Raw genomic sequence first — 25181 nt, 5'->3', positions numbered from 1 at the left:
CCTCATCGAGGGTTGGACAGTGGAAACGGTGAGCAGTTTCAAGTTCCTGGGCGTCAACATCTTTGAAGATCAATCCTAGGCCCAATATATTGATTACAAAGAGGGAATGACAGCAGCTATATTTCATTAGGAGTTTGAAGAGACTTGGCATGTTATCAAGGACCCTTGCAAATATCTACAGATATACTGCAGGGAGCATTCTAACTGGTTGCATCACCATCTAGTATGGATGGGCCACCACAGGAAATTAAAAACCCAGCCATCTCCATCTCGAGCACCTGCCTTCCCGGCATCAAAGACACCTTCAATAGGCAATGCCCCAAAAAAGCAGCATCCACTATTAGGGGCCCCATCACCCAGGAGATGCCCTCTTCTCACCGCTGCCATTGGGAAGAAGGTACAGGAACCTGAAGACAGAGACTCAACAATTCTGGAACAGCTTCTTCCCCTCTGCCATCAGACTCCTAAATGGACAATGAACCCAAGAACACTACCTCACTATTTTTACACTACTTATTTTATGTAATCTTTTATATATAATTTATTGTAATTTATAGTTTCTAAATTATTATTATGTGTTGCAATGTACTGCTGCCACAAAACAATAAATTTCACTTCATATGCTGATGATATTAAATCTATCAGGATCAAAATCAGAATCAGGTTTAATATCACCAGCATATGTTTTAACATTTGCTAACTGTGACAGCAGTACAATGCAATACGTGATACTGTAGAAAAAAGCTGTGAATTACAGTAAATATATACAGTATATAGTTAAGTAAGTAGTGCAAAAATAGAAATAAAAAAAATAATGAGGTAGTGTTTATGGGTTCAATGTCCATTCAGAAATCGGATGGCATAGAGGAAGAAGCTGTTCCAGAATCGTTGTGTGTGTGCCTTCAGGCTTCAGTACTTCCTTCCTGACAGTAACAATGAGAACAGGGCATGTCCTGGGTGATGGGGGTCGTTAACGATGGACACCACCTTTCTGAGCCACCCCTCTTGAAAATATCTTGAGGCTAGTGCCCATGATGGAACTGACTTAAGTTCACAACTCTGTTTTATCCAGTTCAGTCGCAATCCCCCCACCCCCATATCAGACAGCGATGCAAACAGTTAGAATGCTCTCCACGGTACATCTGTAGAAATTTGCCAGTGTTTTAGTTGACATACCAAATCTCTTCAAACTTCTAATTAAGCATAGCTGCTGCCTTGCCTTCTTTATAGCTGCATCAATTTGTTGCATCCAAGTTAGGTCCTCAGAGATATTAACACCCAGGAGCTTGAAACTGCTCACTCTCTCTCTCCACTTCTGATCCTTCTATGAGGATTGGTGTCTGTTCCCACATCTTACCCTTTCTGAAGTCCACAATCAGCTCTTTCGTCTTACTGACATTGAGTGCCAGGTTGTTGCTGCAGCACCACTCCACTAGCATACAGTATATCTCGCTCCTGTACACCCTCTCGCCACTATCTGAGATTCTGTCAACAATGGTCATATAATCTGCAAATCTATAGATGGCATTTGAGTTGTGCCTTGCCACACAGACATCTATGTAGAGATAGTAGAGCGGTGGGCTAAGCTCACACCTCTGAGGCACACCGGGGCTGATTATCAGTGAGGTGGAGATGTTACACCTCCGTTGAATCTGCTATGCTCTAGAGAATAAGGTACTAACCTGTTCAACCTTTCACTATAACTCAATCCTGGCAACATCCTTGTACATTTTCTCTGTACACTTTATTGAACTAAACACAATACTCCAAAGTAGGCCATACCAATGTCTTTTACAACTTCAACATAACATCCCAACTCCTTTATGCAAAACTTTGATTTATGAAGGTCAATGTGCCAAAACCTCTCTTTACGACTCTATGTACCCGTGAAACCACTTCCAGGGTATTATAGCAAAACACCCAAAATGCTGGAGGAACTCAGCAGGCCAGGCAGCATCTATGGAAAAGAGTAAACAGTCAACTTTTTGGGCTGAGACTCCTCATCAGGACTGAAGAAAAAAAGATAAGAAGTCAGAGTTAGAAGGTGGGGAGGAGGGGCGGGAGAAACACAAGGTGATAAGTGAGACCGGGAGGGGTGAACTAAAGAGCCGGGAAATTGATTGGTGCAAGAGATACAGGGCTGGAGAAGGAGGAATCTGATGGGAGTGGACAGAAGGTGATGGAAGAAAGTTAAAGGGGGTCGAGCACCAGAAGAAGGTGATGGGCAGGTAAGGAGATAAGGTGAGAGAGGAAAAAGGGAATGAGGAATGGTAAGGGTGGGGGGAAGAATTACTGGAAGCTCAGGCATCATAAATCTGTTTTCCCACATCTCTCTGCTCTTCTGCACTCCTCAGTACCCTAATTTTCACTGTGTGAGCCCTATCCCGGTTTGTGCTCCCAAAATGCAACACCTCACACTTGTCTGCATTAAATTCCATTTTTAGCCCATTTTTTTCAGCTGGTCCAGATCCCCACTACAAGCTATGATAGATTTCCTTGCTATCCACTACACTCCCAATTTTGGTACGATCTGCAAATTTGCTGATGCAGTTTCCTACATTGATCTGAATGGCAAACAACAATGGTCCCAGCACCGATCGTTATAGCACACCACCATTATCCCTCTCTGGTTTATTCAAATCCAACAAACAATTATCTACTAATGGCTTTCTTTTATTAAAAAATCTAATTTCATTTTTTAGAATTTATTTTTAAAGTTTTGATTTTCAAAAGATGTAATGCCCGCAACAAGATGGCATATTTTTGCAGAGGAAAATCCAGACATTATAATGTCACTGTCCAAGATCATTCAGCAGCAAGAGTTAAATTATATAAATTTTGAAAACAGGCGAACAAATTGGGTACACTTATTAAAATAATAAGTTTCAAGTAAGCTGCATAAACATCGGGTTACTTTTCTCCCTGCTTCTGGATGAAATGAATCCTGTTACAATGTGGGACCTTCATTGTTTTCCAATGGATGCTTTCTTCCGAATAGCTGTAAAATGTACACCAACATAGAATGCATTTTTCAAGGAATTTATTTTGCATTTGCAAAAAATCATGGCAATTTATTTTTAGAATTGGACAAATGCTCAATATAAAAAGTCTCACTTAAGATTATTGATGTTTAGATTTCAGTAAGTCACTTTCCAGGAATACTGAACTAGTAAAGCTATTAATACAAGAAACACGCAACATGCACAAGGTACAACCTCAACTGAACAACTCCTAGGAAGGCAAGTGAAAAAAAAGACTGACATTTCTCCTGGCTCTATTACAATGCAATTAATCTGTCCTGTCTTTTCATTTGTGAGCTCAGTTTGGAAAACCAAAAGGCTGGAGATATTGTTAGATTGGACAAATGCCCTACTTCTGACAAGGCAAAATTTTCACATATTTAAAGATCCTATCAAAGAGAACTACTCTGCATGAATTACATGTATAAACATAGGAGAGAAAACCTCTTGGTAGAGGCAGGTTTACGGTAGTGAATATCAAAGTTAGCAATTTAGATGTGAAATTAGCAACTTCAGGTTTTTAACATTTTAAAGGGTAAACAGATTTGGACAGTTGGCTTCTAAATTCCTTCACCCTTCTACTTAAATTGAAATGATGAGTGGAATGGCATAACTTTCGTGAAGTGCTAAACCAATATTTGTAAATTGTTGATCAGGATGTTAACAAGTAAAATTTTGTAATCTACAGTACAAAGGGAAAGAGCATCTTGCCATTATTAAATGAAAGATTTAAATGGTTACTGATCGAGAGAATACAATACTTAAAACAATGGGATCACCTGTAGTATATCAATTTTCTAAGTTGCTGCAATATATAAGACCATAAGACAAAGGAGCAGAAGCCGGCCATTCGGCCCATCGAGTCTGCTCCGCCATTTTATCATGAGGTGATCCATTCTCCCATTAAGTCCCACTGCCCCACCTTCTCACCATAACCTTTGATGCCCTGGCTATTCAGATACCATCAATTTCTGCCTTAAATACATCCAATGACTTGGTCTCCACTGCTGCCCGTGGCAACAAATTCCATAGATTCACCACCCGCTGACAAAAAAATTTCTTCACATTTCTGTTCTGAATGGGCGCCCTTCAATCCTTAAGTTATGCCCTCTCGTACTAGACTCCCACATCATGGGAAACAACTTTGCCACATCCACTCTGTCCATGCCTTTCAACATTCCAAAATGTTTCTATGACATCTCCCCTCATTCTTCTAAACTCCAAGGAATACAGTCCAAGAGCGGACAAACGTTCCTCATATGTTAACCCTCTCATTCCCGGAATCATTCTAGTGAATCTTCTTTGTACCCTCTCCAACGTCAGCACATCCTTTCTTAAATAAGGAGACCAAAACTGCCCACAGTACTCCGAGGTCTCACCAGTGCCTTATAGAGCCTCAACATCACATCTTTGCTCCTATACTCTATTCCTCTAGAAATGAATGCCAACACTGCATTCGCCTTCTTCACCACCAACTCAATCTGGAGGTTAACCTTAAGGGTATGCTCTATGAGGACTCCCAAGTCCCGTTGCATCGCAGAACTTTGAATTCTCTCCCCACTTAAATAATAGTCTGCCCTTTTATTTCTTCTGCCAAAGTGCATAACCATACACTTTCCAACATTGTACTTCATTTGCCACTTCTCTGCCCATTCTTCCAATCTATCCAAGTCTCTCTGCAGACTCTCTGTTTCCTCAGCACTACCAGCCCCTCCACCTATCTTCCTACCGTCGGCAAACTTAGCCACAAAGCCATCTATTCCATAATCCAAATTGTTGATATACAATGTAAAAAGAAGCGGCCCCAACACGGACCCCTGTGGAACACCACTGGTAACCGGCAGCCAAACAGAATAGGATCCCTTTATTCCCACTCTCTGTTTCCTGCCAATCAGCCAATGCTCTATCCACGTATGTAACTTTCCTGTAATTCCATGGGCTCTTATCTTGTTAAGTAGCCTCATGTGCGGCACCTTGTCAAAGGCCTTCTGAAAATCCAAATATATAACATCCACTGCATCTCCCTTGTCTAGCCTGCTTGTAATTTCCTCAAAAAATTTTAATAGGTTTGTCAGGCAGGATTTTCCTTTAAGGAATCCATGCTGACGTTCTGCCTATCTTGTCATATGCCTCCAGGTATTCTGTAACCTCATCCTTGACAATCGACTCCAACAACTTCCCAACCACCAATGTCAAGCTAACAGGTCTATAATTTCCTTTTTGCTTCCTTGCCCCCTTCTTAAATAGCGGAGTGACATTTGCAATCTCCCAGCCCTCCGGAACCATGCCAGAATCTATCGACTTTTGAAAGATCATCGCTAATGCCTCCGCAATCTCCACAGCTACTTCCTTCAGAACACGAGGGTGCATTCCATCTGGTCCGGGAGATTTATCTACTTTAGACTACTCAGCTTCTTGCGTACGTTCTCTGTCGTAATTGTGACTGCACACACTTCTCTTCCCTGCCACCCTTGAGCGTCCGGTTTACTGCTGATGTCTTCCTCAGTGAAGACTGATGCAAAATACTCGTTCAGTTCCTCCGCCATCTCCTTATCTTCCATTATAATTTCTCCAGCATCATTTTCTATCAGTCCTATATCTACTCTCACCTGTCTTTTACTCTTTATATACTTGAAAAAGCTTTTAGTATCCTCTTTGATATTATTTGCTAGCTTCCTTTCATAGTTCATCTTTTCCCTCTTAATGACCTTCTTAGTTTCCTTTTGTAAGCTTTTAAAAACTTCCCAATCCTCTGTCTTCCCACTAATATAGACAGACATAAATGTTCAGCTTTAATTATGGAGAGGTTATGGTGAAAAATGACAGAGAACATACAAGATACCAACTTTTTTTTAAGTTGTTTAAAAATTTGACCCATGCTTCTATTAAGGGGTATTTTACTTGTAGTATCTGCCACCAAATGCACAGTAAGTTAAAAGTGTTGACAAGTTAAACAAGTTAACATGTTAAAGTATCATTTTTACATTTGTTTTGCCTTTTTTTGCTTTCGATTTATATGCTTGTAGGTAAAAATAATCTATATTAAGATATTGTAGAATGCTATCACTATGGTCATTTTAAAACTGGTTGTGTAATTTCATTTGCTAACATCTCACAACACTGAAGGAAAAACATGTACTGGAAAACAGCAGAAGCTTTCTCAATTGTTTACTAATTTCCAGAAGCATCAAGTTAACACTGACAACTAGGGAAAAATTGTAACAATAGAATAAAATATTTAATAAGCTTGTATCAAATGTTTACTAATAGTTGTTTGTGATCAACACCTATAACAAAATAATCTGATCATTTAGTACAGTGGTTTCTACATTTTAGTTCGTACTCAATAAATGTTAAACGACAAGGAGATATGGGAATTCTAAAATTAACAAATAATTTTCATTTAAGTATTATGTTTACACATGCATGGAAATTCTTATTTCATTTTAGGATGAATTATTCTTAAAACCTGAAAATGTGTAGTCCTTCATATGTACTGATAGTGATCAGAAGCCTACGAAAACATATTTTCTGACATTATGTAATGGATGCTGTTGTATCTGATAAATACTGCATGTAAATTACATTGCACCAGTGCCTACAGCTATTTTGGTTGATGTTCTAGACCCTCTCCTTTACTTACTTAACATTTGATTGTACATCTGAAATAGGAAGAATATTAATTAAACTGATGTGCGATGTTTCCAAATATTCCACCTGAAAATTAGATATTTGGAGAAATATTTTATTAAATTCAAATCAAGACAGTTATCTTTATGTGCTAAAAAAGTAATTTTCTTATTAGAGCATGTTGGATAGATTATTTTAATTTTGTTGGAGAAAATGCTGCTACTACTAAAGTAAAAGCTACTGCTATTACTGGTACAAACTCAATTTTTATTCAGATCTTTTCTTTGTAGTCTGAAATTACATTCTGCAATGTTGGTGATGAACACAGAAATACTTTTCTACAAAACAGTTGCTTTTGAAGGTTGGTGTTATCCTGCTTGAAAAGATATGCCATTAGTATTAAAAGAATGAATGTATGATATTTGATACAAAATGATTTATATCACATCACATGTATCAATAGTTATAGTCAACAATATTTGATAAACAAAGGGCCATGAGCATTTTACTTCTTTGCTAAATATCAATGGTTCAATGGTTCCATTCAATATCAGAGAATGTATACAATATACAACCTGAAATTCTTACTGTCTGCAGACATCGATGAAACAGAAGAAAACCCCCAAAATAAAGAATAAGAACCCCAAAACTCCTCTCCCCCTCCCACACACAAGCAGTAGCAAAAGTTTCAACCCTCCCCCCACTTATTCCAGCAGGAAGCATCAGCACCCACCACCCACCAGGCAAAGTCCCCAAAGAGAGACCATGATCTGCAGGCCAATGAAAACTATTGTTCACCCAACAATTCAACAAGCCTTCTCTTCCTCTCTCACTAACAAGGTAATATTAACAACTATTTCCTTAAAATGACCATAAAAGAAACTATTGAGGACTATTTTAATATACTGATCTTTAACTCTTAGTTATTTGATTACATCTCCACCATCTCCTTCTTCAATGTTCGACCAATACTAACTGCAAACACTCATTGTAGAGTACTAACACTAAAAACTAGAATTCAAACTTGTATTATGGCAGCATGAATCACCCATTTGCAATTTTGGTAACATCCCAGGCCGATTACCGAGTATATTTTTATAAGTTAATAAGATAAATCATTCCGAATTCCAAGCATCCTGCAATTATAACATTTAGAAGCTTTCTTTAAGCAATTTTTTTCTAAAAAAAAGATGAGCAAAATGTACAATTCTTCAGTACATGCAGTTGTTAAGTAAAACAGACCACACCAATTTGAGGTGCAAAATAATTTTTGCTGGTCACTGAAGTAATGGATGTTTATATTTTATTTACAGCATTTTTGAAGTGTGTTTGAGCCAGAAAGAGCTTGGTATTTGTTACGATGATATTCTTAATAATAAAACCACAGTCACTAAGTTGTTTGTAAATGAATTTAAAATAGATATCTCTTTGTGTCCTGGTTTACCTTATCTAGTGGTAGATAAACTACATCCAAAAGTAAGCACACACAAGTCAATTTGAAACTAAATTGACAAACAAAATTTTGACCATACAGAAATAGATGAAAAGCTGAGAGAACCCAAGTTATAAATCATAAACAAAATCTCCGTGATCACATTCATTTTTATTATCATATAGATTTCTCTTGTATGCAAATGATTTGAACATTTAATCTAAAAGAAAAAAATCAGGCAGAAATTACTGATATATCAGTATCTGTTGAATATATTCCTAAACCCTCCAAATTAAACTTGGGAATTTGGATAAACATGTATTTTGTAATTCATAGATATATAACAAATATATAAAACCTAACAACATGTCATTATTTTACTTCTGTATTTCCCAATTGTTATTCAGCTTTACATTTTCTTTTTGGTATGATTTGAACATCTATACATTTTGATGAGTTTGTTATGATGGGGTATCACCTTAAGTTGTTACAGAACAATATTATAAATTATATTTTGGTACTGCTGTAAAAGAAACTTAAATAAATAAATTACTCCTCAATATCTTTGAAGGGATGTTTGATAATCTAAATTACATTTTGTGTAATAATGTACAGTGGATTTATAATGAACCTACTTAACTTTAGCAGTTTCCTGATTAGGCATTATGCAGTACCATTCTGTATATATGTACAAATGATTTGGAATTGTATTTAAGTAATTTTGACCACATGATATATTGACATAATAAAGGATGATAAAAAGGCACAGATTTTGTTCACAATGATTTAAATCTAGCTTTTATAATTGTTCCGTTTCAGAGTTTGCACAATGCACTATACTGTATCCAGCAATGTGGCAAGCAAACAGGCTTTAGTGGAGGCTCTTTTGCTGTAAGTTTACTGACATATATATTAAGGAAATTAACACTTGAATTTTTGAAGCAACTTCTGAAAGTACATTTCTAATGATAATACAGATCTGTACAACAATAAACTCGTTCATTTCATACTAAATTGGTGTAAACACAAGTGTGCACAAAGCTTTGGCTAAATGGAGACGATTCTCGTTGTATGGGGGGGACTTTGGAAAACAGTGTAATTCCACAATTAAAAATACAGATAGTGAATCTAGCTCCACAGATTTTGAAAATCATCTCTTTCTTTTAAGTTTTCTTATAAAAATCAGGCAAATTTAAAAATTCTAGTTAAATTTATTTTGCAATATACCAAAAGGCTGTACTTAAAATTTTGCCATTACTGTAAATAATAATGTGCAATAGATTAAGCAAGAGCTGCTTTTGGCAACATGACACATTTTGCATGTAAACCAAAGGAAATACTCATGTCCCATGTGATTTTGATGAGCAGCTCAAAAGCATAATTAGACCAGGACTATTCACTATTGCTCTTCCCATCTCGCGCACTTGCTCGCCCACCAAATGTGAAATGTTCGCCTGTTCTCTCAAATGTGATGGTTGTTGAACTTATTTTTAGTGTCACTTGATAAGCTTCCCTGCTTGCAGAGAGACATCCCACTGACCCAGCCACTGGTCATTGTCTATACCAGTTCACGTCAAAGCAGGCGCGCTTTGTCAGGTTTCGACTCGAATATCCATTTTACATTTCATGTACAGTATCGAAAGTGACTGCATCATTCGAGCTTTTCTCAGCTGCTGCCTTCTTCTCCCCCACAGTGTTTCTGCTCATACAGACATCATTTGGGATTGTTTTCTTGACAAAGTGGTTGAGGGAAAAATATTATAAAATGTATTTTTCCTCAACATTTAGGAATGGGGCTGCAGAAGGAAAACATAACTTGATTGTTTGGTTACCATCAAGGGTACTTTTCCCTCTCTCATACCTAACCAATGCAAAGTACATTTGAAAAATCCAAGCAAAGCTTAAATAGCAATAGGTCATTCAATGTCAAAAAGCATTAAAAAAAAAATATGAGGAAAATCTTCACAGGCTGCTGCTTGCTGTTGCCTTTAATTATATTAATTAAACTTTGAAATTCTCATGCAAAGAGAGTTGCTGGCTTGTGACACAGCAAAGTCCTTGGAGATTTGAAAAATGAGGGAATGCCAGTTTATGCAACCTTAGTTTGTAACAGGATTGCTCTATTTTCTCTTATTTATTTATTTAATCAAAATAAACAAATCAATGAGTATGCTTAAATATGGTGATAGGTTATGCACTACTGAACACAGGACAACTGCAAACTACCGGACACTACTTCAAGCCTCAGAGCACCAATGTCTCAATTTCTGCAGAAGATCTATTAATTTTTTTTCTCAGTACATAATGAAAGAAAGGTGTCTTCAAAAACTAAAGGGCAAAGTCTAGCTGATTCCCATACCTTGAGGCACCCTGTCTACAATTTGTCATGCGTGTGCGCTTTTCAGTGGAAAATGACAAGATTTTCAGTCAGACGGCTCCCGTAAGGCATTGTAAAGTGGTGAAGTTGGAAAGATCTTCTGATGTGACATCGCCGAAAGGCAATGAACCTACGCACCGGGTAGGTCTGGTGAGATTGCTGCTCTGCCTGTGGCTAACAGGTTCTATTTTGACAATACACTCTGTCTATAAAATTTGATTATCTGAAACAGCATATTACGGTCAAAATATATTCAGACTGGAAAAAAATGTCAAAGTGACTTCAACTGCCAAGAATCAATGGATTTTAGTGGGGAGTGGGAAGAGTGCTCATGTTTTGATTCTGTTGTACTGGCATTACCAAGGACTGGTGATCAGAGAAGTAACTCAGCTGTCAAGTTTTTTTGCAAATATCTTTGCACATGAGTCTTAATGCAGTTTTATCACAAGAATTAACAACATGCACTGCAAAATTGCTGTCTTTTAAATGGAAGGCCACTGATGTCCGTCGAAAGTAGAAAATGCTTCATCATTCCTTGGTAGGCAGAAGAGAAAATTAAGCATCTCTAGCTTCATTTTGCTTACTGTGTCTGGACTCGGCTGAAGTTGATACAGCGACCCTGTAAATTGAAAGAAAAGTAGTAAATAACCTAGAGAAACAAGTTATGGTCAATAAATAATTTTACAGTAATTGGTATACTTATGGGGTGAGAGTTGTTACGATCTTTTAGACATGCATATTTCCTCATAAGTGCTTTTAAATATTACCATAATTGCACCAACTAATTTAGTCACACTTGGGATCCTGAACAATATAAAATGATCTCATTAACTAATGCTTTGTAGTGTTGTCATTACACGGAACTAGAACCTCCACAAATTATTTTGACACTTTTGATGAGTAATACAGTTGGCATCGTATTTTGTGCCTCCATACAATGTAAGTGAACAGAATTGCACAAAATGGATACATCATTCCAGTGAGGATAGCTCTGAAGGATGGATATTACAGCACACTCCTCTGCAACTCTGAGACCCGACTTTAAATTCAGTCCAGACTTGCATGAAAGTGTTAGCATTGGCTTAGGACTTGCACAGCCAGTCTCAATTTAGATTTTCATGGAGGTACATATACAACGATAAAATTGTGCTAGAAAGATAATTAGGAAGACTAAAAGTGCACAGAAAGAAAAGTTGAGATTACACAGCTAGCTTACAGTCAGGTCATTTATGTATTTTCCAAACCTCCTCTCTTATTTATTAGCTTAACCCACTACTTCCTCAAATGCTTAGCCTGCCTCTCCTTAAATACATTTCTAATATTCACCTCACCCACTTCTTGGGATTACAAATTCTATATTTTCACTACTGCATATGCAAAAACTTTCTTCTAAATTTCTACTGGATTTCTTCGTGGTCCTCTTATATTAATGGTCTCTAGCTTTGCTCTAACTCAGGAGTTGAAAAACACTGGAGTAGATATTGATGATCACTTATCCCACATATAATGGGACCATGTTTCAGGAACTGAGCACAATGCAAGGCCATTGCTGTATTATGTGGCATGGCTACAGAATTTTTATTACCATCTGATCTGTACTAATAAAAAGTCAATAGGGAAGCTATTTTTTGTTATTTAAAATGCATTATTAAGTAAAATTAATTGGTATTCGACTTCCCAGCTCTTTACTTCACCCTCTCCCTCTCTCGTGGTTTCACCTATCACCTTGTACTTCTTCCTCCCCACCCCCCACCTCCTCACGCTGACTTTTCATCTTTTTTTCCAGTCCTTATGAAGGATCTTGCCCCAATGTGTTGACAGTTTACTCTTTTCCAGAGATGATGCCTGGCCTGCTGATTACCTCCAGCATTTTGCGTGTGTTGATTGTTTTGTATCTGAATTCTTGAACATTTTTGAGAGGGTATATGGATAGTCTTGTATAGATTTGCCATAAACACAAGTCTATTTAGTGTAAAATATTCTGGGTTAGCAGCTGAATGTATCCTATCCATTAACTGAAATGTAAACTTGCCTCGTCCACCCATTCCTCTGAAAATTTTTATTTTCTATTGAATACGAGATCTTCCTTAAAGAAGTAAAAAAGTAAATCAAACTCAATGCAAAGTAAATTTGATATATACAGTTTGCTCATGATTTTGAAAAATGAGTATATACAAACTTATAACTGCACAAATAATTTGATAACAGTTGCTAAAGAACATAAGCTTTGATTTCTTAAAAACCTTACTGCAGACAATAATTTTAACATGCCAGTTGATTGGAACAGCTAAAAAAACAATTTCAATAAGCTAAATGAGTATTGAAATTAGACTTTTCTTCTACGTAAGATACGCATAGGAGGTAAATGTTCTTCCCTACTTTCAGAATAGTTAGGGCAATTTTAATGATGGACCTTTACTGGCCATGTGATCTGGAGATGCAGATCTATCTAATGGAGAAAATAGTAGTAACAAATTAACTCTTCTCGGGCTTCCAGCCAAGTACTGGTATCGATTATTACCAACGTTTCAATGCCAAATTTTGGCAGAGCTTGTCATCGAAATGTGGGTGATATAATTGATAACCAGCACCTGGCTGGAAGCCCGGAAAGGATTTATTCGTCATATACGCCAGGAAAGCACTAGATCCTTGTTTGTTCAAATGTTCTATTGATAACAAGATTCAAAGATTCAAAGTACATTTATTATCAAAGTATGTATGTGGTATACAGCCCTGGGATTTGCCTTCTCCACAGACAGCCGTGAAACAAAGAAAACTTTGAATCTGGTCAAAGAAAAACATAAAACCCCCAATGCACAAAATTAATTTGTGCGAACAGCACAAGAAGACAAGTGAAAAACTCAGAATGTAAAACACCAAACCACAAGTCATTGTAAATTGTCCAGGAATATTCAGCTCAGCTCAGCTCGGCTCAGCTCAGTTCAGTTCAGTTGAAGCCAGCACCATGTCATTTGTTGATAGCAGTATGCCGTGCTAATTCACCCCAATTAAAACCATACAAACTTGCAACAAAAAGGAGCAATCAGAAACCAGAAACACATCATAAAGTGAATCACAGAGCCCAATGCACAAACCACTTCAAAGTATGAAGACGCCAACTTATTCTCTTAAGAAATACAATATCTTCACAGATGCTATATACCAAACATCTTGAAACATTTAGTATTAAATATAGAAACTGAAGGATAAATATCTACCAAAGGCATTGGCATTTCACTTCTCACCCAGATTCTCAAATATAAAGCCACATTTCAGGTCTTGGAGTCACCATTCATAACTTTCATAACTGTTATGTCCCACTTTTTGTTGAATAAATCAACACAGAGGAATAAAATAAACTAATTATCCTTAATACCAATAATTTAGGGATTTATTTACATATGAATTACCAAGTAAATGCCTCAGCAACTCGTAATGCTTATTAACACGCCACTGCAGAATACTAATCCTCTGAACAGGATGAAATTAAATAGCTAACTAAGTTTCATGGATATATACCAGGTTTTATATTAATTATAAAGAAGCCCTTAGCTGAACAACTAAACAAGCTACTAGCCAAAGCACGACAGCTGACAACTGCACCTCAGCAATGATTTCTTTGGTATTTATTATGAACATTATGGTCCAACTACATGAAGGGGGTTGAGAGTTCAGGCTACATGAGGAACTCCAGCTTTGGAATTCAAAATCAACAAATTAAGATGAATTCATCAATTGCTATTGACTACTCCTTTGCCTTTGACTTTGCAAGACATTTATATGATAACAATTTCCATCTGAGATTGGATATCTCTCAATAATTGTAAACTCATCAATGTTTTTCCTCATTTAGACAAATAACATCAGCCAGGGAAGAAATTTTCATATACCTGGCCAAGTGTATAAAATGGACTGTCCACCTATCCCAACTTGCTTTGTTCTTTGAAAACATCAACATTAAAAAATAATTGGCAATGTTAAGTACACTTTCTTGACATTACCATCCCCAGAAAGTTCAAAGAATCTTTGAACAACCCTGTGACAGCCAGTCTTGACCTTCTGGTCATTGATCGTATTGAATGAGTTTTTCTTCTTATAATTGACAATAAATTTGGCGCCCATAATATTCGATTCAGCATCTGCTAGATAAAGTATCGGACAAATTTGCTAATGTTTACTGAGGGTAGTCAGGGCAGTCAGCTCCCTGAACAGCAAAGGAGAGTACAAGCTAATGGAAGTCACTGATGCTGTCTTCCTTACTTTGCAGTAATGAAAAGAAGACCAGAAGGAGGTGTGCCAGTAAATTGTTTACGAGAAAGATGCAGAAGAGCAAGATGAAGGGAATACTGCAAGTCTGCGTAAACCTAAACAATCAAAACTGGCAGGCAAGGTAGAAACAGATCAGAGAATCACAGAATGGTTACAGCATGGAAAGAAGTTTGTCAAGCTTCACTCCTCTACCATCTCCATTCAGCCTTGCAAATTCTCTCATTCAGGTACTTATCCAGCTTCTCTCTGAATCCCACAGTTGAATCCGCCTCCATTTCTATACTTAGCAATGCACTGCAGACCCTCATCTCTTGCTGTGCTTTTTGCTTAACTTCTTTGACAATGAGTTTGAGAGATGGGCTGGGCATTGAGTTAACAAGGGTGCAAAATCGGAACATTTTCTTGACAGTGATAGGGAGGTAGCAACTGATAGAAAAGGAAACAAAATTTAGGTATAAAAGAGTGTGTGCGTTGCCTCTTTGTCCTAGTCTCTGTAGCAATGCATGCATGTTCTTACTGGCAGGTGGCAATACCCTGAAAACTCTCTTCTGAGAATAGAGTTTATGAACTGTTATTATATTCTGGCCAACCTGTGTGACCAAACAGTGAATGTATCATGATAACTGACATTCTAACAATATTGTAATTGAGCACTAGTTTGATATAATAAAATGGAAGATTTTAATATAGAGCTGTTCCTGACATTATTGAATGCCTGCTCACTTTGGCTGGGTTGCAAGGAGAAAGTTCCCCTTCAGTTATACACTGCAACCCCCACTCAAATTATGTCATGGTCAATGCATCATAGTCTTGCATGTGAAATGTTGAGGTGTGCATTAGAGAAATGCTAAGGACTTCAAAAACACACATAGGTATTGTTTTTCTCAAATTTCTATTTCTTTCAGCTATGGGTAATGCAGCGAAATAGTTATGGATACCGGCTGGCACATTAACTTAGCTTAAAAACCTGTGAAAGAACTGCACGGGAGATGACCAGCAGGTAATAATTGTTGCCTGAAAAAGCATCATGTCAGAAAGCTCGGCTATAGCAAGCAGAAATTCAATATCTTAATTGGAGCAATGAAGCACTCCCTTATAAACAGTGTACCTCTAACCCGAGAATCTGTATGAAACTGAACACTGGCTGGGTGAGGTCATCATGATAACTGCCAAAGTACCAGCAAACATCTGTATATGCTATATACCAGATGCAAATTTACCTCCTCACCCTATGCTCCCGACATGCTGTATTGAAGCATGCAAGACCATATGTGTGCAATTAATTATGCGCCCCACCTACGAGCCTGGTGCTCTGCTTTCTTGCACTGCACCCTCACAAAAGGAAAGAGAAGAAGTCAATAGCTCTGGTGGACAATGCACCTGGTCCTTAACCACTGATCTTAGAAAGAATCCAGGCAATTAGTTACAGATTCACCCTTCAATTGGTGAATGCAACAGGAACAATTTGACTTTGCTCATTTCAATGAGGCCATTCCTTTCCACAACATTCTATTGTGTTTTGATTTGAGGAGTTCAGAGCATACTAAATATAAATAAACTATTGGTTCCATCTCCCACATTTCATTCATTTTCTTTGAGATTTATAATCGGATGATTAAATTTCCATTATCTTTTGCTAAGGAAATTGAACACAAAAGTAGATAGGTTATGCTTCAGTTATGTAGACCGCTAGTGGGGCCACATCTGGAGTATCAGGTTCAGTAATGATCTCCTCATTTGAGGATATAAATGTGTTGGAAGCAGAGCTGAAAAAAATTACTAGACTGATTCCTGGAATAGATGGGCTGCCATAACATGAAAGGTTGAGCAGGCTAGGCTTGTACCTGTTAAGGAATGAGAAGTGACTTGATTAAATCAAGTCATTGGGAGAGAAGGTGGAGTAGATATTTCCATGAGTGGAAGAATGTAGATTTTCCACTTAAGATAGTGACAATTGTGATTTTCTTTGAAAAGGTTTTATGAGACTTTGAAATTTTTATTAAGATGCACATGGAAGTAAGGTCTTTAAAATTTTTAAGGTGCTTGACAAATAGGGAGGGGGGGTTTAAGAAGTTACTGCAAGTAGATGGGAATATACAGTTTAGGTTACAATCAGATCAACAATAATTTAATTGAAAGACAAAGCAGACTCAAAGGGCAGAGTATCCTCCTCCTGTCCGTAATTTGTATTCAATTGTTCTTCTTCTGAAATGTACATATCATTCTGAAATATCATCAATTGATTACTCCACTCAACCTGCCACAATCATCGAAAGGGAAACATAACTCACACTGACCACGAAAAAGTACAACTTTTTACTTCAATAAATTATGTTGCATTGTATCATGTAATACTTTGAATACAATTAGACTTTTAATTGATACTTATTGTTGTATTCCAGGGTAGATTAAATATTACAGCAGGTCAATAGTAAATGGATTATGAATTACATTTTCCATTGTATTGAACCACAGTTATCATACTACATATACTAGGGATGATCTCACTTTGACAAGCACCTGTTCCCCAGAGACTATGCAAAGGGTTATACTAGGGCCCAAAACATAAATATTTAAATTTCTAGATATGGTACTTTTATAAATACTGTACATACATGTAGTTAAATATTATTATTATCTATAACAGTGACTGAATTTTACAAATATGAGGTTTTAATTAGAGTTGGAAACATTTAGTGTTTAATTTGGTGGTGATCAAATCTGCTCTCAGTAGCCATTTTATTTTTGAGACTTATAGTGCAAAGATTTCAAGCAATTCAAGATGGTTCTAATCAGAGAAATGCAATAAACAGACTTTATTTAAATGAACAAAGCCTTGCTCTGGGTAGCTAATTGTGACAGAAGTTCCTTAGTATTGCTGCAAAGAAAGACAGGATGTGGCTTTTAATTGAATCAGGATTGTCAGTGCCAGCAGAGGTTTATTAACCTTCTCTTGTCTGTAATAAACCTCTTAAAAACTCCAGGCACAATGCTATCTTTGTACTCCGAATATTTCAATCACACAAAGATTCCTATTATGATTTTGCAGCAAGAACTATAAAATAAAATGATCACGTTGTTTGGAATGCAAATTCATTGCGCTTCTCGGACTGCAGATAACTGGAAAATGTGAGCTGCAGATGTTCCCTGTTTGATGAACTGCTGTGAATCTTAACTGCTCCTCCTCGATTTCATGGAAGCAAAGGGATGTCACTGCCATGTAACAGCTCTGGGCACAGGCCCTTGCTGTTTCAATCCTATTTTCAGATAGCTGCCAGTTGATTGGCCACAGCCACATCACAGAAGGTACAGCAGGCGCAGATGGTATTAATGCATGAATGTGATCGAGGCAGATTTTCAGCATAGGGAGCTCAGATTCAATAGCTCCAAATGACCACAGCGAACTCCATTCTTTCCAAGGAATGCCAAGGTTAAAAAAATAATAAACATTATATCTTGTCTGGGGCAAGAAAAAAAAACAGAAATGAACAATGTTATGAGCTCTTTGCTAAAGCTACCGCACACCAGAAAACAAATTATTCAGTGTATTCAGATCAGGAACAAAACAGTATGTGGACAGATCTATGTATCAAGTTGCTTGTGTCAAGGCAAGAGTGCAGGTGTAACTTTATGGTGCCAGAAAAGGTACTTACTTTAAACACAAGTGCTTACAGTATTCAACCTCAAAGCTCAAGGTACATTTATTATCGAAGTATGTATGCTGCACACAACTCTGGGATTCATCTTCTCCAGACAGTCACAAAAAAATGAAAGCCATGGAGGCCATTCAAAGAAAAATACCAACCCCCACGCACAGAACAAAAACAAATTGTGCAAACAACGAAAACATCAACTGCCCCATATGCAAAAAAACAAATCATGCTAATAACAAGAACATCCTATTGTTGAAAGAAACAACTTTTTTTTTTGTAGTGATTCCAGTTTTTCCTGGTTTTCATTTCCCTTTTCTCATCTACCTGGTACATGGTGCTGTTTTTCACATAGATACTAATGACTCAGAAAATTAATAAGGAAGATAAATCCACATCACTAAATGCTATTAAGTTAGCAAACACAGAGTTGTGTAAAGCAAGAACTGACAAAGGGATACAAAATCAACTACTGTAAGTGACCATGCAAAGCATGAAACTCTATGAGGGGAAGAATGATGTCTGTGGATGTGAGGCGAATCAAGCAATAAAATGGATACTGTACTGTGCAAATCAAAGTTAGTGGACAAGTAAAATAAATCAAGTAATCAATTAAAATGATGACACCAGTGAAATCAAAAAGAATCTTTTCATACCATAACATGACAGAAATCTGGAAGTTGTGTCTTCCAAAAATGATGTGGTATCAATTGAAGTGCGAGTGGGGAAGGGGAGAACATTAATTGCTTCATGTGCTTGTGGCAGGTCATTCCAATTGCAGATGTGTTGCCCTTCCTCACATGGCATTTGCAAACCTGCCCTACCTAGGAAGATTTACCTAAAAGCTTCACCTTTATATTTCTTAGTTTTTTGAAGTAAGTTAGAATATACTGTATATTCATGATGCCACAAAATAAGTCTGAATGACTCCTACAGGTTGATAATCAGGAACAATCAAAGTAATCTTCACAGTTACAAAAACAAACCTGCTACGGCATTCTAATTCAAATTTAGAAATGACAATTTTGCTTTGATTTTTCTCTTATTACAGCATTGTGGTAAGAATAATAACCACATTCACTTGATCAGAACAACTAAGCAGCAAGTAATAATTAATTATGAGATTGATTAGCTTGACAAGAATGACTTAGTAAGTGAGTTGTGTAAATACTATCTGGCAGTAGGCGAGAGACTGTAATTCATTCAAAGAACACTTTGAACTGAAAAATCTTCTGAGGACTACTAATCACTAAAATTCTACATTGGACTTCCGATCATCTATGCATGTGAAAAATTATTTTGATAATTATTACTTGATTCTCCTATTAAAATACCTAGCTTTTGTTCTTTCAACGGTCTTTCGTTGTGTTTGCAGAGCTAGGATAAATAAACTAAAATGGATAACCTCAGGAGGCAAACAACACAGAACTAAATTTTATCTTGTGAGAGTTTAGGGTAATATGAGAAATAGGGTAATATGAGAATTAGGGCACGAAAAGGGTGCAGAGCTCATAAAAGCCTGGCTGAATGTCTAAATTCAGCACAAAATTTTCAGGCTCATTGACAATTATCGAAATTTAAATGCAAAGGCTGGCAGTAAAAATGGCACCTGCAGGTCTAACACACAAATGTTAATTCAGTATAATATTCCTGGAGCTTTAATGTGGCCAACAATCACCTACATTAAAGAGGGTTGTACAATGACTGGAAATGGAAAGGTCCCTCCGTGAGTAAGAGAAATGCTGGACAGTCCTTTAATATGTGGCCTGAGGTCCTACTGTTGAAGGAAGAGAGCAGAGGAATGTTCCCCACCTGCACTGGGAAAGGAGGGCACCGATGTGCTGTCAGTGGGATTAGATCTCCTGGAAGGCCTTACTGATATGATATGGTTCCTCTGTACACTTGTTAATACTAGTCAGCATAAAGATTCCACCTCACAAAAGCACTGCCAAAACCTTACTACTATCAATAGCTTTACAACCTCAGTATGTACTTGTACTGAAGCCCCCAACATCTTCATCTAAACTCTACCCCATCTAAACACGAACACCCTTCAGAGGCATGGATCACATTTCAAACACATCATACACACTTTATATAAGTGAGAACAATTTTTCATAAATTTACAGGATACAGGCATTACTGCACAATCAGGACATGCTGCTCTTTCCAAACTATCCTTGAGAAGATGATGGTAGGATGCTTCCTTGAACTGCTGCAGTCTTTCTACTTATAGTAGACCCAAGGACTGTTGAGTAGGAAGCTGTAGGGTCAAGACTTAACAATTAAATAGTGTCATATAGCTACTTGCAAATTAAAATGGAAGGGAGCCCATAAATGATGGTGCACCTTTGTCCGTTGTTCGGTGGATGCGGGGAGTCTGCAAGCAGCTGGAGTATCCTCGGCAAGTAAATGCAGTGCATTTTTTCAGGCAGAACATTAAGCTGTTTTGTTGCAGCTATGGTAGAGGGATTGAACATTTCAGATGGTGGATAGGGCAGTAATTAACTGGGTTGTTTTATGTTGGGTGCTTTCTCATTCTTGGAGCAGCACCCATCCAAGCAATGGGAGAGAATCACTTCATGCTCCTGATAGATGTGCTGGAGATGATGGAAAGCATTTGAAGAGTGAGGAGGTTAGTGACCAATGTCCCCATTCGTTGAAGCTTGCAGGAAATGGCGAGCTATTGCAACAGAGGCACAGTCAGGCTCTAGGCTCCTCGACTAAAAAGAACATGCTAATTGTCCTCTGTGTCAAAGCAATCCTCCACCAGTTTCTTGTGGGAGCTGAGATGAAGCCCCTTGGTAATGCTGTGAAAAACATGAAGCAGGAACTGACTGGCATCTCTCCTGGTTGTAAGGAGCCTGCTTTCTACTTTTCTCACAAGTAATAGAGTTACAGTTGCTATCAGTCAAGGAATCTCATTTGGTGAAGCCCATACTGAACAAAGGCAGAACCCTGATGTAACTTCGCTTATCAAGACTGCATCTAAACCACCCTCCAAAGATTCTCAGCAGCCATTAGTCTCGCTTTGTGCTGCCTCTGAGCTTGAACATAGTGGAAACAGTAATATTCTTAGAAAAGAAGTCAATGGGTTGAAAACAGATGAACTGCTTGAAGAATCTTATTGTGGAAGGTACACAAGGCGATATTGGAGCATCACCAAAGCTCTACTGAATTAGACAACAGTGATCATTCCTTCTGTGTGTGGCCACCTTAACTCATGCTCTGTACGCCCACATTCCCCTCTTCATCCTCCACCTGAGGCTCCTGTTGGTGATTCTCATCATTTCCAGAGAATGAAACACGAGGCAAATCACTGTAAATGTTTATACTTCTGCAGGACCCCTTCTGCATAGTCCATAAGAATGTAAGAGATAGGAGCAGAATTAGGCTATTCAGGCCATCGAGTTTGTTCCACCATTTAATCATGGCTGATCCACTTTCACTCTCAACCCCATTCTCTTGACTTTTCCCCGTAACCTTTTATGGCCTGACTAATCAAGAACTTATCAACCTTCGCCTTATATACACCCAATGACTCCGCCTCCACAGCCACCAGTGGCAAAGAAATCAACAGATTCACCACCCTCTGGCTAATGAAACTGTTCTTCATCTCTAAATAGATGTCCCTCTATTCTGAGGTTATGCCCTGTGGTCCAAGACTCTCTCACTATATGAAACATCCTCTCCACATCCACTCTATCTAGACCTTTCAACATTTGATAGGCTTCAATGAGATCCCCCCTCATTCTTTTAAATTCCAGTGAGTACTCGTATTAAATCAGACCTCTGGCATTGCACCCTGTTCTAATGAAGTCGAACATGTACGTAAATAGTGCCTTTGGGATCTCTTAACTAGATCACTTTTTGAAATGTGCAAATATTTTTCATTCACACCAAGGTTTTTGCTCTATGTAGGGAGGTGTGATGGTCATGGAGTCATGGCTGAAAGAAGATCATAATTGGCAGCTTAATATTCAAGTGAGTACAGACCCAGAGGCATCAAACACTTCTCATACCATGACCCTTTCATTTCCAGAATCATTCTCATAAACCTCCTCTGGACCCTCTCAAATGTCAGCACAATGTTTCTTAGATAAGGAGCCTAAAATTGTTCATAATACTCCAAAAGAAGCCTCACTAGTGCCTTAAAATCCTCACCATTACACCCTGATGAAATAAGTGTTAATATTATATTTGCATTCCTCAGCAACAACTCAACCTGCAAGTTAACCTTCAAGGAATCATGTATGAAAACTCTCAAGTCCCTTTGCACCTTCGATTTTTGAATTTTCTGCCCATTTAGAATCTAGTCTATGTTTTTGATTCTTCCACTGAAAGTGTATGATCATACACTTCCCGACAGTGTATTCCATATGCTTCTCGTTTGTCCATTCTCCAAACCTGTCAAATTCCTTCTGCAACCTCCATGCTTCATCAACGCTATCTGCCCTCCCACCTTTCTTTGTATCATCTGCAAATTTGGGCACAAAGCAATCTATTTCTTTATCCAAATCATTTACCTATCATGTAAAAAGAAGTGGTCTCAATTCCGACTGCTTTGGAGGCTCCCTACATTCCCATTCTTTGCCTCCTGCCAACCAGCCAATCCTCTATTCATGCTAGTATCTTTCCTGTAATACAGTGGACTCTTATCTTGTTAAGCAGCCTCATGTGCAGCACATTGTCAATCCAATAACATCCACTGACTCTCCTTTGTCTATCCTGTTGTTATTTCCTTAAAGAATTCCAACAGATTTGTCAGGCAAGACCTTCCCTTAAGGGAACCATGCTGACTTTGGCCTAATTTATCATGTGCCTCCAAGTATCTCAGAACTCATTCTTAATAAATAACTCCAACGTCTTCCCAACCACTGTGGTCAGACTAACTGTCTTGTAACAGGCCGCCCTTTCTGCTGCCTCCCTGTATTACCACCCACAGCTCCAATCTGCTTGTTAAATTTGCTGATGACACTACATTGATTGGCCTTATCTCAAACAATAATGAGGTGGCCTACAGGGAAGAAGTTATCTCTCTGACACGGTGGTGTCAAGAAAACAACCTCTCCCTCAATGTTGCTAAAAGAAAGGAGCAGGTTGTGGATTACAGGAGGAATAGAGACGGGCTCACCCCTACTAACATCAATGGATCTGGGGTTGAGAGGGTAAACAGCTTCAAGTTCCTCAGCACCCACATCACCGAGGACCTCACATGGTCTGTGCACACCAGCTGTATGGTGAAAAGGGCACAATACCAGTATAATGCTTCTACTGAAGACATAATACAGCATACCTCTCAAGAAGAAAAACAGAATCATGACTAAAGGAGAAAATAGAGCATTAGCAATAAAACAAGAAATCAATGAAGATTTATTTTGCACCAAAATATACATTAATTATTTGGATTAAAAATAGGAAATGCCAGAAACACTCAGCAGGTCAGGCAGCATCTGTGGAAAGAGAATGAGATTTACCAATGAATGCTGAAGGCCTTCCATTCAAGGAAGCAAGATAGTACATTTAAATTGTTTCCTCTCTTTCCTAGATCTTACAAAGGATCTTCAACTTGAAATGTTACTCTCATTCTCTTGTTACAGATATCACCTCAGCTGCTAAGTGTTTCCAATATTTTCTGCTTTGGTGTCAGATTCCAAATATCTATTCTTTTCTTTTGATTTTCATTATGTAGATGCTGCAATGAAAAACACTATTTCTAAATTTGCTTCTGGCACCAAGTTGTAGGACAAGAAGTAGGGTTGATGGTGCTACAAGGATAATAGCCAAGACTGAGCATGAATTAATTACAAATTCAAATATAGGGATTTAATTAGCAAGTGCAGATCACAATAGGTAAGCAAGAATCAGTACATTTGTTAAGAAAAATTAAAAGTTCACATATTACTTGAAAAATAAACATCCAAGAAAATAGAGAAACACAATTATTGTGCAACAGAACTATTCCAACCACTAAATGGAGGCTAATAGGGCAACAAAAAGTCAACCAAAAAGTTTATTTGTGGAGGAAAAGCAGACTTGTAGGTGTAGGCGCAAATCTGCTCCTCTGAAAATGACAGTAATAAAAATAAGTCATAAAGAGGATGTAAAAAAGATTTACAAGAATGTTTCCAGAAATTCTTCAAATATATATTGAAGATAATAGAAAATACAGATATGAGTAATTTTGGCACACACTGAATATGGAACTAAGAAACCACTTCTTTCTTAAGAAACTGATGATCAGAGAGATGTGGTAAAGAAGCATTAACCTCCGAGAAGCTGGACATGCACGAGAGGAAGTAAAATCCCTAGGTTACAATTACACAAGTAGACAAAGAAAGCCAAGTGCAGGCGTGTGTAGCGTATTGTGCTTGAGATAGACTGTTTGAACAGAATAGGCTATTTTTATGTTGCATATTCTATTTCATTTTAATAATAGTACTGTTATTAAAGTGTAAATTGGACAGCAACTACAAATGGTGTTACGTACCCCGTAACGGGTTAAAGCACCAGCAGAAATGGGACATACCTGGAGTCTGGTTTTGCTGTTTACTAACACTATTTTTATAAAACCCAAACTTCTTCAAACTTAGGTAGTAATTGATACAGTCTTACAATGGTAGGTAAGAAAAGTTCAGTTCAGATGCACAGGTTAATTAATGCCAGATGTTTGTAATCCAAAAACTAATGTTGTGAGAAGGCAGTTAAGTTCATATTCCACAGATTCCACGACAGCAATACAAGATAACAATAGTAGTAGGTTTCATCTCCGAAGTTGTTCCACTTCACACACTAAACATCAC

General features: G+C 37.7%; 1 protein-coding gene across 1 annotated transcript in view; it reads right to left on the bottom strand.

Annotated features, from left to right (window-relative positions):
- Window positions 1–7361: 7361 nt before the first annotated feature.
- antxr2a (ANTXR cell adhesion molecule 2a) overlaps window positions 7362–25181 on the bottom strand; it is a 227872-nt gene continuing 210052 nt past the window's right edge. Inside the window, exon 17 of the mRNA XM_063043529.1 lies at window positions 7362–11078. Within this exon, the coding sequence (XP_062899599.1) occupies window positions 11040–11078 (39 nt within the window). The 3' untranslated portion in view covers window positions 7362–11039. The remainder of the gene's footprint in view (window positions 11079–25181) is intronic.

This window comes from Mobula hypostoma, chromosome 3 (genome assembly GCF_963921235.1).
Source record: "Mobula hypostoma chromosome 3, sMobHyp1.1, whole genome shotgun sequence".
In the NCBI taxonomy this organism is placed as follows: domain Eukaryota; kingdom Metazoa; phylum Chordata; class Chondrichthyes; order Myliobatiformes; family Myliobatidae; genus Mobula; species Mobula hypostoma.
The sequence above is the reverse complement of the archived record's forward strand: the minus strand, read 5'-3'. Positions and strand labels throughout refer to the sequence as shown.